The sequence below is a fragment of the Denticeps clupeoides genome, chromosome 2 (genome assembly GCF_900700375.1).
Source record: "Denticeps clupeoides chromosome 2, fDenClu1.1, whole genome shotgun sequence".
NCBI classification, from domain to species: domain Eukaryota; kingdom Metazoa; phylum Chordata; class Actinopteri; order Clupeiformes; family Denticipitidae; genus Denticeps; species Denticeps clupeoides.
The window spans coordinates 15,359,105-15,371,944 of NC_041708.1; the positions used below are offsets into that span (position 1 = coordinate 15,359,105).

General features: G+C 41.7%; 1 protein-coding gene across 1 annotated transcript in view; it reads left to right on the top strand.

Annotated features, from left to right (window-relative positions):
• Nucleotides 1-12,840, top strand: part of LOC114784266 (sodium channel protein type 4 subunit alpha A-like) — an 83,042-nt gene that overhangs the window by 49,872 nt on the left and 20,330 nt on the right. The window contains 1 exon segment of the mRNA XM_028969531.1: nucleotides 3,775-4,013. Coding sequence (XP_028825364.1) covers nucleotides 3,775-4,013 — 239 coding nt within the window.

Here is a 12,840-nt window from a genome sequence, read left to right on the forward strand (position 1 = left end):
TGTCCTCTGCTTTTAACCCATCACCCTTGGTGATCAGGGGGCAGACATGACAGGTGGCCGGGGAAAGGGGGGGGGTGCTTTTCTCAGTGGCACCTTGGTGGATTGGGATTTGAACCGTCAACCTTCTGATTACAGAGTCGCTTCCTTAACCGGTAGGCCACCACTGCCCCAACCCTGACTGAACACCAATTTTTTGCTCATTGGAGAAAATTCGAAGTACTACATTTTATGGGTTGCGCAAAAATATGTTATGGAGCTCAATGGTCAAAGTTCCAAAGTTCCAAAGTTTCATGTTGACCACAGTGCAAGAACAAGATCAAGGCCACCGAAAAAATTGGCCGCCACATGAAACTCCTACCTGGAGTGGCACTCAGGCATCCAAAGTCACTACCAGCAGCATTTTTAATGCCACCACCAGAAAATGACCAAGCAGCATCAGTATGATATAATCGATTATGTTCTGCACTGCATCAATGCAGAATCATCCATGCATCGATTATACAATTAATTTCAACACCCCTTTGCTTTGCTTGTTTGTGTATTGTTTGTGTCATTTAAAACACAATGCATCATATGCATGTAATTATACTGATATAATGCTAATATAATTACTTTCATTATTTTATATTTTAAATTAAAAAGCAGAATGCAAGAAGAATGCACTTTGCTTCTCATTTTCTCTTCAGCAGTCACATTTCAGTTACGTGCTGCAATTACCAGGCATTCTCATTGGTCAGAGTGGATGAATGTCAGTTTGTTTGAGTCTTAAGAGACAGCATAAGTTAGAGGCAGTCCACAGAATTGACATCAACTACATCATTCACCAATCACAAGGAGTCACACACAGGGTGGGAAAGAAAAAGGTTGTAAATTTAGTCCACCTTTCCCCATTTTAACCAATGGCCAGTTGCACAAATAAACATTTCTGCGTCACACATACAACCAGTAAACAGAATCACTTAAATGCATTTTATGGATAAAAAAAACAACCGGCCAGGGTCGTAAATCAAGATATCAGATCAATAGTAGATAAGGCTAGCGCTTTTATTCAGTGTGTTGACCCCATCCTCCTTCACTTCCAGGTCGCCGTTGTCTGTTGCTGTCACATACCCCCTTGGGGACCTGATGGTGGGGTGGCAGCCATGACAACAACACTTTATAGATTATGAAGTTCTGCTGTTCTGCTGCTGCTGGTTAATGCAGTTTTGATTGAAGAGTGTAATACTGCTACCATTGTAATATGCAGAGTTTTACCATAACTGTTTCGCCCTGACTGCTTCAAACTCTGCATTTGCTCATATTATGAACTTGCATACTGGTTTGCTTTTTACTGAATGCCTGTATAACAACGGCCTGTGTAACTGCCTATTCCTGGTTTTGATTACATTCTGCCCTCAGTGACAACTTTGTGTACTGACACAACTTTTGTCCAGGATTTTGAAAATGACATTTCCCCTTTTCCACAGTCTCTGCATTTGTGTAATACTGACTGTCCATTAATTTTACAGGGTGAAATGATTGTAGCACTCAATCTTTGTTTTGTCTGACTAAAGATTTTTTCTAAAAGACTTGAGGTTGGGTCCACTCAGAATCAGAAAAAGTTTATTTATAAGGAAATTGTTTATGTGGTGACTGCCACATCACACAGACACAAAGAGACACAAGACATAATAAACATATATGTCAGCATGCGAGTTTGGAGACACACATGCAAACATGCTTGGTGAGGGGGGACAAGTCGTCGTACTGGGAGTGGACACTGGAAGAGCTGGAGAGGATGACCGGAGGCGCTTGGCCCGTGAGAGGAAAGCAGGAGCAGTGGCAAGGCACCGGGGAGCAGCTCAATTGCCAAGTCGTAGGATCTATGGGGGCCTTTTCTTAATTGAAGACAGCAGCGAGGTCATGGTAGCAGTCCCCAGTAAGAAGGGGGAGGCGCTGTTTGGAGAACGAGGCATGACAGATGAGGCAACATGGGTTAAGTCATGTTCAAGGAGGGTGGCTTTGGTCAATAGGCATGGCTCGGTCATGGTTGCTGGGTTGGACATGGGCATGGCTCTACACATGGGCGTGGTCAGTCTTGTATTTAAATTGGTTATGGGCATGGTTTGTTTCAGGGGTGTGGTTTGGCTTGGGGGCATAGTCAACATGGTGTTTAGCTTGGATATGGGTGTGGTTGGGTTTGGGGGCATGGCCGAGTCTCACTGCTGCTACGTGGTTGGGGCACGAGTGGCTTGCGGGTGTGGTTTGTCTGGGTTGGTGGTGGACGATTGGTCCAGTCGATTTGGGGCCTGTGGACAGTCAGCCATGAGTAACCTAATACAATTGGGTCATGTGGAGTCTCGGTGAGGTAAAAGATTATGGTTTCGACATGGTTAGGCTCGAGGCAGATGAGTAGGGGTTCAGTCTGGAACAGTACCTGACCCGAGCCCAACGGTCTGCCGTCCAGTCCCTTGACTGCGCGTGGTGGATCACACCGGGTGACCGGGAGATGGAGTATGGTGGCCAGATTGATGTCAATCAGACAGTCTTTTAGGACAGTCGTCACTGAAGTGGTTCTGTCCACCACAGTAACAGCATTACATGGGGGTCAGGTTCGGCCCATCTGCATGGGTTCATCGGTTAAGAGGTGGGGGCGGAGCTCTATCGCTGTCAGGCCTGCTGCGGGGTATGGTGGAGAGGTGTTTTTTTTACGCTGTTCTTGGCCGTGCTCGGTGGGACGTCGGTCTATGGATGTGGCCAACGCAGTTATACTATCCAATGTGTTGCCCCTCCCACAGGCCAAGTGCCTCTGGTCATCCTACCCAGCTCTTCCAGTGTCCACTTCCCCTGCGAAGACTTGTCCACCTTGTCCATGCATGTCTGCAAGTGCGTCCCCGAACTCGCACGTTCACAGTAAGGCATATGATATAGTGTCAGAAGTTAACTAATGAGTCTGAATTACCGCGGATGAAAAAAAGAAAAACACAGTTGTAGACATGGCTCAGTTTCAAGTCCCCCCACCAGAAAAGTTCACTTTTAAGGCTGACGACTGGTCAAAGTGGATAAAGTGCTTTGAAAGATTTTGTATTGCATCTGGCTTGGAAAGTGTGCAAGCACAGCAGCGTGGAGTTTGGCGTTCTAAACAGTTAAGTTGCAACACAGACAGGCGGCCAAAACGAAACCATAGAAGAAACAGACACAGTGCAAAAGATATGGGGACACATATGGAACACAGTCTGTCCAGCAAGAGAGGCAGTGTGTAATCAATTATTAACAGTATTACAGCTTTGTAATGAGAACCCCTAGGATTAAGTGTAAATATTTTCAGGCACTCAAGTTGAAGGACGTTTGATTGTTACACTGTTTTTTAGTATTACAGTTAAAGGGCAATAGATAAATGTCCTCACATTTACCTTCTTTCTGGTTACAATTGTGTTGCACATGTATAGGTGCCCAAGACACCAAAGGTCATTGTTATGTGGCTGTGGAGTATATGTTTCCCATTAAGGTTCCAGTATTAGTGTACAATAGTCCATACAATGTGGTTGAACATACATAGTTGAAAGACAGAAGTCAAAACTTTGATTAAAATTTCAGCCCTGTCTCTTCTTTTTGAATGGGACAACTTGCACAATTAGTTGCTACCGAATATTTTTTGCCTTGCTGTATAATAAAATAAATGAAACTGAAGATAAAAGAATCCATATTACCACATCCAACTAACACAGGTTGTTCTGTAATACATTGCTGATGAATTCTGAGCTTTGTCTTTCTGCCTCTTCTGCCCTTATTTAGACCTCGAAGATGGCCAGAAGCCCTGCCCTCCAGGCTGTTATAAATTTGCTGATATGTTTTTGAAATGGGACTGCTGCTCAACCTGGGTCCTCATTAAGAAGGCAGTACACGTTGTGGTGATGGACCCATTTGTAGACTTGGGTATTACCATATGCATTGTGCTCAACACCCTCTTTATGGCAATGGAACACTATCCAATGAGCCCAGAATTTGACCACATGCTCTCAGTGGGAAACTTGGTAAGTTATTATTGATATGGTCAGTAACAATTTACCTACTTTGATAAGCCTTATTAATTATAATGTGCTGATTTACAATATGACTGTCATTGAACTGTGTATTTCATGTTTTCAAAATGTATTTTGACATTTAGGATTATAACAGGATGACTACTCTACAATAGAGCTGAACATTTTCTCACAGGGTTGATTACACCTCACTCATTTTTTCGAGCCTGCATTTATGTTGTCTAATTAAAAACAAGCTGTAGTGTGAACTAAAATTTCTAAACAGCACTGTTTGATGCTTCTAGGATTATATATCTATAATCCTATATCAGGATTATATCTTTTTGATCATTTAGACAAAATATACACAAAATAAAAACACATTGGTGAAATGCACTATAAACTATAAAACATCTGTGGCATAACGCAAGAGCACCAGCTCAACCAGCGCAAATCTTCTATTTCCTCTAACAGGGGAAATAAGGCTAAACTATCACTAAGATGGAGTAAAGGAAGTTGGGAAAGGAAAAAGACCTATCACTGCATACAACTAAACCCAAACAAAAAATACAAATCTGACCATTATATAGTTAAGGCAAAAATAAAGGGGGCCATTAAATTATATATGACATGGCAAATGAAAAGCCAGGAAGAAGCCGGGACCTGCATGTGTCTTGGTCAGTCCCTAACATGGCCCTGTTTTTGGACAATTTTATGTAGGTTATTTTTGCATTGTAATATTGTCAAGATGATTTAATGTGTTCATACATGTATTTATCAGTGTTTATATTTTTTTCTGCATGCGTCTGAGACCCACATGATTGACAGCTTTATCTTCCAGTCCTGTGCTCGGGTCACAAATATAGGCAACGTGGTGCATTTCATGGAACATACAGCAGGCAATATCTTTGGCAGAGGTTCTGGCTCTGATGGGGACAGTGATGCTGGCTCAGATGTTTGCTGTATGGATTATGAGAAACATGCTGCATTCATGCTATGCAATTTTGCCCATGACACTAAGTAAGTGCTTTTGTGAACATTGTTTATTTGTAAGTGCCCATTGCAAATGAAGTTGAAGTCAGCTTTATTGTCATTTAATCTATATACATGTTAGACAGTAAATAGTGAAACCTGATGCTTAATGTAACATTTAAACAATTAAACAAATTTACATAATGACAAAGTGTGCGACAAAGACAAACTGGGCTACACAAAGTGCAAACGGGGCACAGGCAGTGCAAGAATAACATGGGTGGTAGTAGCCTAGTGGGTAACACACTCGCCTATAAACCAGACGACCCAGGTTCAAATCCCGCTTACTACCATTGTGTCCCTGAGCAAGACGCTTAACCCTAACTTGCTCCAGGGGGACTGTCCCTGTAACTACTGATTGTAAGTCGCTCTGGATAAGGGTGTCTGATAAATGCTGTAAATGTAAATGTAAACATTTAACAAAAAACATTTAACAGTGAAACAAATAATAAATGTGCAAGGTAAAATTGTGCAAATATTGCTGTGCTCCAGCAATACTTGGTTCCAGGGGGACTGTCCCTGTAACTACTGATTGTAAGTTGCTCTGATAAATGCCGTAAATGTAAATGTAAGTAACAGAAGTATGTGTGTGTGTCAGTACAGAGTGGAAAATTCCCGGGTGTTCAGGTGTCTGATGACCTGTGGAAAAAAGCTATTGCACAGACTGGCAGTCAGTATTCGGTACTGACCGAATGCGTCAGTACCTTTTTCCGGATAGTAGGAGGCTGAGGAGTGTATGTGTCCTTCACAATGCTGGTGGCTTTCCTGATGCAGCATGTGCTGTAAATGTTTGTTATTGTCAGAATTGATGGCACCTGTGCCCAAACAGGACTGCGTTTGATAAGTTGCTGTGTTTCCACCCTTCGGCGGCTCTGACTTTTTCGTGAACTCTTGTGGTCTTTTTGTGGATCTTGCACCTGTTCAGTTTTGAGTTCTGGCAAACAGAAACTTGCAGGCTAGTTTCTGTTGATCCCCCTTATTTCCCGTTTTCAGCCATCGCGCTGTTTTCCTTTGTAATTATTAATAAATCCTTGTTCATATTATGGCCCTCCTCTGCGCTTCCTTCCCCCGTCAGCTCTCCGACGTGACAGTTATGAAGGCAAGAGAGACTCCGATGATTTTCTCAGCTGTCCTCACTATCCGCTGTATGGTCTTGTGGTCCGATATGGTGCAGTTCTAAAAACCAGACAGTGATGCAGCTGGTTAGAATGCTCTCAATGGTCCATATATAGAAGAAGGTGAGGATGGGTGGTGGAAGATGGGCTTTCCTCAGCCTCCAAAGGAAGTTGAGACACTGCTGGGCTTTCTTGGCTGTTGAGCTGGTGTTCAGATTCCAGGAGAGGTTCTCCTGTAGATGAACACAGAGGAACTTTGTGTTCTTGATGATCTCCACACAAAATCCATTGATGTTCCATGGAGAGTGATCCCTCCGTTGTCTTCTGAAGTGAACAAACATCTCCTTTGTTTTGTCAATGTTCAGAAATAGATTGTTGACCTTACACCAGTCCATCAGTCATTGCACTTCCTCTCTGTATGCTGATTCATCATTCTTGAGGACAAGACCCACAACGTGTCATGATGATGTGGTAAGGGCTGTGCATCGCTACACAGTCGTGGCTCAGCAGTTGAATGCTGAACTTAATGGCTCGAGACAGATTGGCCCTCGCTGACCTTAGGGCCACCTTGTCACCCTTCCTGAAGGGTGACGTCTCAAGCTTTGAGCAGTTCACGTACCTCTGCAGTCATGCACATCTTGTTCGGTCTTGTGTTGAAGGCTGTAATGTCATCAGTGTCGCCATTGGTTGCAGCCTCCCTAAACATTTGCCAGTTAGTGCACTCAAAACAGTCTTGAAGAGCCAGGTTCTCACCTGCTTCAAAATTGGTTTTGTGCGTCTGACGAGCGGTCAGTATACTGGAATTAGCATAAGAGTGATGGGCCGAGATGGGGCCGGGGCTCTGCCCGGTACGCACTGCCGATGTTGGCGTATACAAAATCCAGTGTGTTATTCCCTCTCATTGCAAAGTCCACATGTTCATGGAATTTAGGGAGAACTGACTTTGCATGGTTGAAATTTCCAGCGACAATGAACTGTCAGATAGCTAACAGCTCTGTCGAGCACACAGAGCACATCCTTTGCATTAGCGTTGGGTGGAATGTACACTCCAATAATGAAAACTGAGGTGAATTTCCGAGGTAAATAAACTGCATCCCACAGTTACAAACTCTACCAGCGATGAACAGTAGCTAGAGACTAGTACAGGCACCATTCCGTGTTGATGTAAAGCCAACGTCGCAGGTCTTACCGCACAGCGCTGCATGAAACACTGTAAACTGAATGGCACCATCTGGAATTCTGTTCCTGAGCCACGTCTCAGCAAAAACAGTCTCTATATTCCCACTGGGTTGTCCATTGAAGTTTGATGTAGTCCAATTTCTCGCCAGTTTCTTCCGGTTTCTCGCACACCAATTGTGCATTTCCCTCGGGCACCGGTTACAGGCAACAATGGAGGCCTGCTTTCTGCAGCAGTCAGTGCGCGCACAGTTGTTCTCGTAAATCATCCTGTATGTCAGCAGGATGCCCAAACTGGAAGAGTTTTTTCCAATTATATACATGTAAATGTAAATGTATACATGGACATCATTTTCTAAATAATTGTGTAACTGGAGAGGCTGCTGTGAGCTACTGTTTAATGGTAGTCAATGGTAGTAAGGCTAGAAATTTAGCTTTTATTCTGAAAAATTTGTTAGCATGGATAATCTCAGCTGCACCTCACCATCATGGCCACATTCTGGCCATGATGGCCACAAGTTTTCATATTGAATATACAATCTTGTTTTTTAGTGTAACTAAAGTGTAAGTAAACTTCTGTGGCCTAATTGCAGGACCCACTTTGCTTTTTCCTCACTTGGCCATTACAAATGTAGAAGTAAAAAATTTAAATTTTTCTGTATGTAATATTCAATAGTAATTTTAGAAGAACATTTGCATTGTTTGATTCTGTCTACTTATTTCAGGGAGGAACACTATGAATGTGGCATGGACTGGTGGTATGAGGCATCAGGAGAGGATTAGCAGTTTGCTGAAAAGTCAGAAAATAGCCAAGGAATGTCTGCTTTGTACAAGAGTAATATTGTTGTACAAAGCAGCCAATATAGGTGGAAAACTATCTAGCATTGTCAAAAAGGCTTTTTTCCTGTTTGGATAGCTTGAAAGGGTTAAATTACATTTGGGTATGCCTATTCTAATGCCTTGAAAAAAAATGCAATTAGTGACCTAAAAATACAAGGCTTCAAATTTCTAATGTAGTTTGTGTAACAGTGTATTGAACCAAATTAAATATTTTTTTTGGAATAAGATTGTATTTTCTTTTGGTGCTTTGTGAATGCTATTGCTTGCATTAACCGCCTTGAATTAGGATAAATAATAAGTTCAAATCTATACGTGGGCCCAAGTGTTGTCTTTCACCATGTGCACAAAGAACTGTTAGATGATGAACAAAAATGAAGAGAATTTATTTCTAAGTAGTTAAAAACAGATTAAAATAGTGATTATTGGCCCAGCACAGAAAGGGATTAATTTTACCAAGGAGGAGAAGAGCTTATATTACCAACCACACTTGCACTTTTGCGTCATAGGTCTGCACCACACTCAGAATCTAAATTGCACATATATTGCACATAATTACACAAGCAATATTGGCTTGTCCTAGATCACATTACTTTACTTTTACTTTACTTTATTTTGCAGACGCTTTTATCCAAAGCAACTTACAGGAGGAAGACCCCAGCAATTTTCGTTTGATTTCTATAGATTTTGAGTTTACAAAAACTAAGAGCCCTGATAAGGCCTAACTGGTCAGCAAAGAGCATGCTCGGAGCAACACCTCTTAAATTCCCATTGTTTACTTGTTTATATGGTGTGTATTATGTCTGCTTTGTCCACAATGTGTGCACTACAGTGATTGGGAAGTAAATCAATTTTGAAGTACACAGTACTTCACTTTTTCCACATTTTATGTTACAACCTTATCTAATTCGTTCCAAAATGAATTAAATATTTTTTCCTCAGAATTCTACACACCAAAACCCCCTAATGACAACATGAAAAAAGTTTACAGTATTTGCTCAATGTTGTATTGATTGCATTCACACCAAAGAAATCAATCTTTATCTTACCAGACCAATGAATTTTGATTCTCATGGTCTGAGGGTCCTTCAGATGCGTTTTGGCAAACTCCTGGCAGGCTGCTATGTGCCTTTACTAAGGAGTGGCTTACGTCTGGCCACTCTACCATACAGACCTGACTGGTGGATTGCTACAAAGATGGTTGTCCTTATAGGAGGTTATCCTTTGTCCACAGAGGACCTCTGATAGAGTGACCTGTCAGGTTCTTGGTCAGCTCCCTGACTAAGGACCTTCTCCTCAATTGCTCAGTTTAGGTGGCCATCCAGCACTAGTGGTTTTGAACTTCTTCCATGTATGGATGTATGGATTTAAATGTAACCTTCCACAGACTTTGACTTCATGCTTGGTTTGTGCTCTGACATTAACTGTCAACTGTGACACATATAGACAGGAGTGTGTCTTTCCAAATTATGTCCAATCAATCAGACTATAATTAAGCTGCAGAAACATCTCAAGGATGATCAGGGAAAACAGGATGCACATGAGCTCAATGCTCAGTTTTTAGCTTCATGGCAAAGGCTGTCAATAATTATGTAATGTTCCTTCTCAGTTTTTTTATTTACCTTTTTTTAATTTACTTTTTTACGTTGTCAGTATGGGGTGTTGTGTGTAGAATTCTGAGGGAAATTATGCATTTTGGAATAAGAATGTAACATAACAAAATGTGGAAAAAGTGAGTCACTGAATACTTTCTGGATGCACTGTATGTACACTTTGTCCAGTGTTAACTATTTATAAGTTTAAATAGCTGAATACTGTGTTGTCTAGATTCACAACCAGGTAGGTTTAGAAGCAATTCAGTAGAAGCCAATCGGTGTGCATGTATGCAAATGTGTGTTAAAGTTATGAAATATACATATATCATGCCTATATGCCTCTCTCCCACTCATTCACTCTCAAACACACACACAAACTTACACGTTCTCTAACATGTACACACACCTTTCTACTGATACCACAGTTGAAATATCTTTTCCTAACCCTGAAGCCTGACATGACGTCAATTCTCTTTAAAGACTTTGTGGAGGGGTAGCAATACTGTTTAATGCTTTAACCAATTCTTTTGCCAGTCCTTTGCCTTTCTCCAGTGGGGTGTTCTGTCCGCTATGGTTGGGGAGGTCTCTCGGTACAGAAGTGGTCAGTAATTACACACATGGTGTAATGGTGGTCGGATCTGAGGAGTTTGCATCATTCCTGTGCTTGTTCTGCCTCTTACTGGTTCAGGGACATATTAAAAATGTGTTATGTACGGGCCCCAGTGGCAGTCTGTATTGGCAGTCTTGTTAGAGGACTTTTTGAAATGGTATTGCCGCTATGGGTTCACTATCCCCAAGCTGGACCTAAACATGGCTGCTAAACTATTTTAACCAAAATATTTTTTTTGTTTTACCAAATCTACTGATTGCACCACCACTGAAGGCAATACATTCTCTTCAGCTCACCCAGAATGCTGTTAGAATGCTTAAACTCTCACACACTACACTTCTGTGTGTTGTTTTTGGTCAAGCTCCCCTCTCAACACCCTATTACAGATGGTGGACAATGAGATATTGAGACTTTTTACACATGTATTGGGAGCCTATTTGGGGGTAGAAAGATCAAAAGAGGAGAGTGTTACAGATTGGGCACAGAGTTCACAGAAAACTACGGCAGGTAGTTTAGCCATTATTGGTATCCCATTTGAAAGACTCAAGATGGATGGTTGTAGTTGTAAACTACACCACCCAATATTTTGAAGCAGTCCCCTTAAGAAAGGCCTATGCTAAAAAAAATAGCAAATATCCTCTTAATAAGTTCTGACCACTAAGGGCACCCCTTTTATGTCCTGACTTCTCAGGAAATTGTGTGCCCTTTTTCAAGAGAAACAGGTGGTGTACCGACCCCTGACAGATGGGCTGGTGGAGAGATTTAACTTTCTAAAACCCAAAGTCACCTTACAGAGTAAAATATATAATTCGGAGGAGGTGCAGTTTGGCCCTGATCTTCCTCTTCACCAGTTGCAGCAAGCTAAGTAGCTTGTGGATGGTAATCAGGATGTCATCTAATTTTTTTTGAACATGAGATCCGCACTCATCCAGGTAAAAAAGTGACCCAAGAGCCATATCATGTGCAAAAGACATGCCGGAAAATGCTTGAAAGTGCCTGTCAAGCCCCATTGTCCTGACCTGGATGACACTGTCTATTACCAAAATGATTTGAGAAAAGTAAATGAAGAGTTTGAGATTGATGCCTATTCCATGACTCCCAAGCCTTGGTACTTCCAGTTTAAGGAAAGTCCAGTTTATAACCGCCCTTGATCTCAGGAAGGGGTATTGGCAGGTTCCCTTGTTTGCAGGATCAAAGGAGAAGACTGCCTTTGCCACCCCTGGAGGCCTTTATCACTACTAAGTGATGTTTGGAGCTCCTGCAACTTTTCAGTGCTTTAGTGATCAGGTATTTTGACCACAACAAGTGTTAGCCTAGTGGGTAGAGGAAGATGACGCTTTTACAAAGAAGACAATTCGATTCTTCCTGGGCCTTGTAAATTGTAACAGATCCGTAACTTTGCTATGAACTGACTACCAAGAAACACTTCAACTAGTGAGATGGACCACATCTGAGGAGGAAGCATTTGAGAACCTAAATGGGGCCTTGTGTTCAAAACAAACACTTTCTGCTTTAGAATTTGGCAAAGAGTTTCTTGTCTGGGCCAATGCTTCTGAAGCAGGACTTGGCACCATGCTGTCCCAGTTCAACCATGGTGAGGAACACCTGGCTCTGTACCTGAGCCAAAAACTGCTCCCAAGAGAAAACTATGCCGTGGTAGGAATGCTAATAATGGTTTGTGAAAAAAAAAAAAGAATAGCGTTTTCTACTTTTTCATGTAGAAAAAGTAGGGGGGCACAACAGCACCACCTAATGCGTTAACCCTTATTTTGCACACGTGCTTTCATGGATTGATAATCATTTAATTTAATATGCTTTGCATCTCGTTAAGACAAACTTATGAGACACTCACACCCAATAGCTCCGCCCAACAGGAAGTGAGATCGTCTGGATTGTTTAAGTTTCTAATACAAAGGAAATAAAAAACAAGGATCCTAGACTAGTCTGAGTAACTCCAAATTTGACTTATATGGAGAACACATAAATATATGAACAAGTTTACCATGCTAAATTGTGAAGCTTTTTTGATAGATCTTGAAATGGCATGTTTTTTGGGAAATAAAAAAATCATACATTACACTAAACATTAATCGAGATGAAACTTCAGTTTGAAACTATTCAGTCTCACAGCATAATCATATCCATATGCGAAAATTGACAGCTTGATATAGTGCCACCAGTTGACAAGAAAAAAAGTACCACTTTGCACTTTCTACTGTTATACTCACACACCGTTTATCAGAGTAACATGAAATTTGATCAGTATGTATGATGGACATGTTCCTTATAAGGGCAGTGGTGGCCTAGCAGTTAAGCCCTGTGATCAGAAGATTGCTGGTTCGAATCCCAAACTGCCAAGGTGCCACTAAGGTGACACTGAGCAAAGCAGCATCCCCAAACACTGCTCCCCGGGAGCCTGTCATGGCTGCCCACTACTCACAAAGGGTGATGGGTTAAAAGCTGAGGACACATTT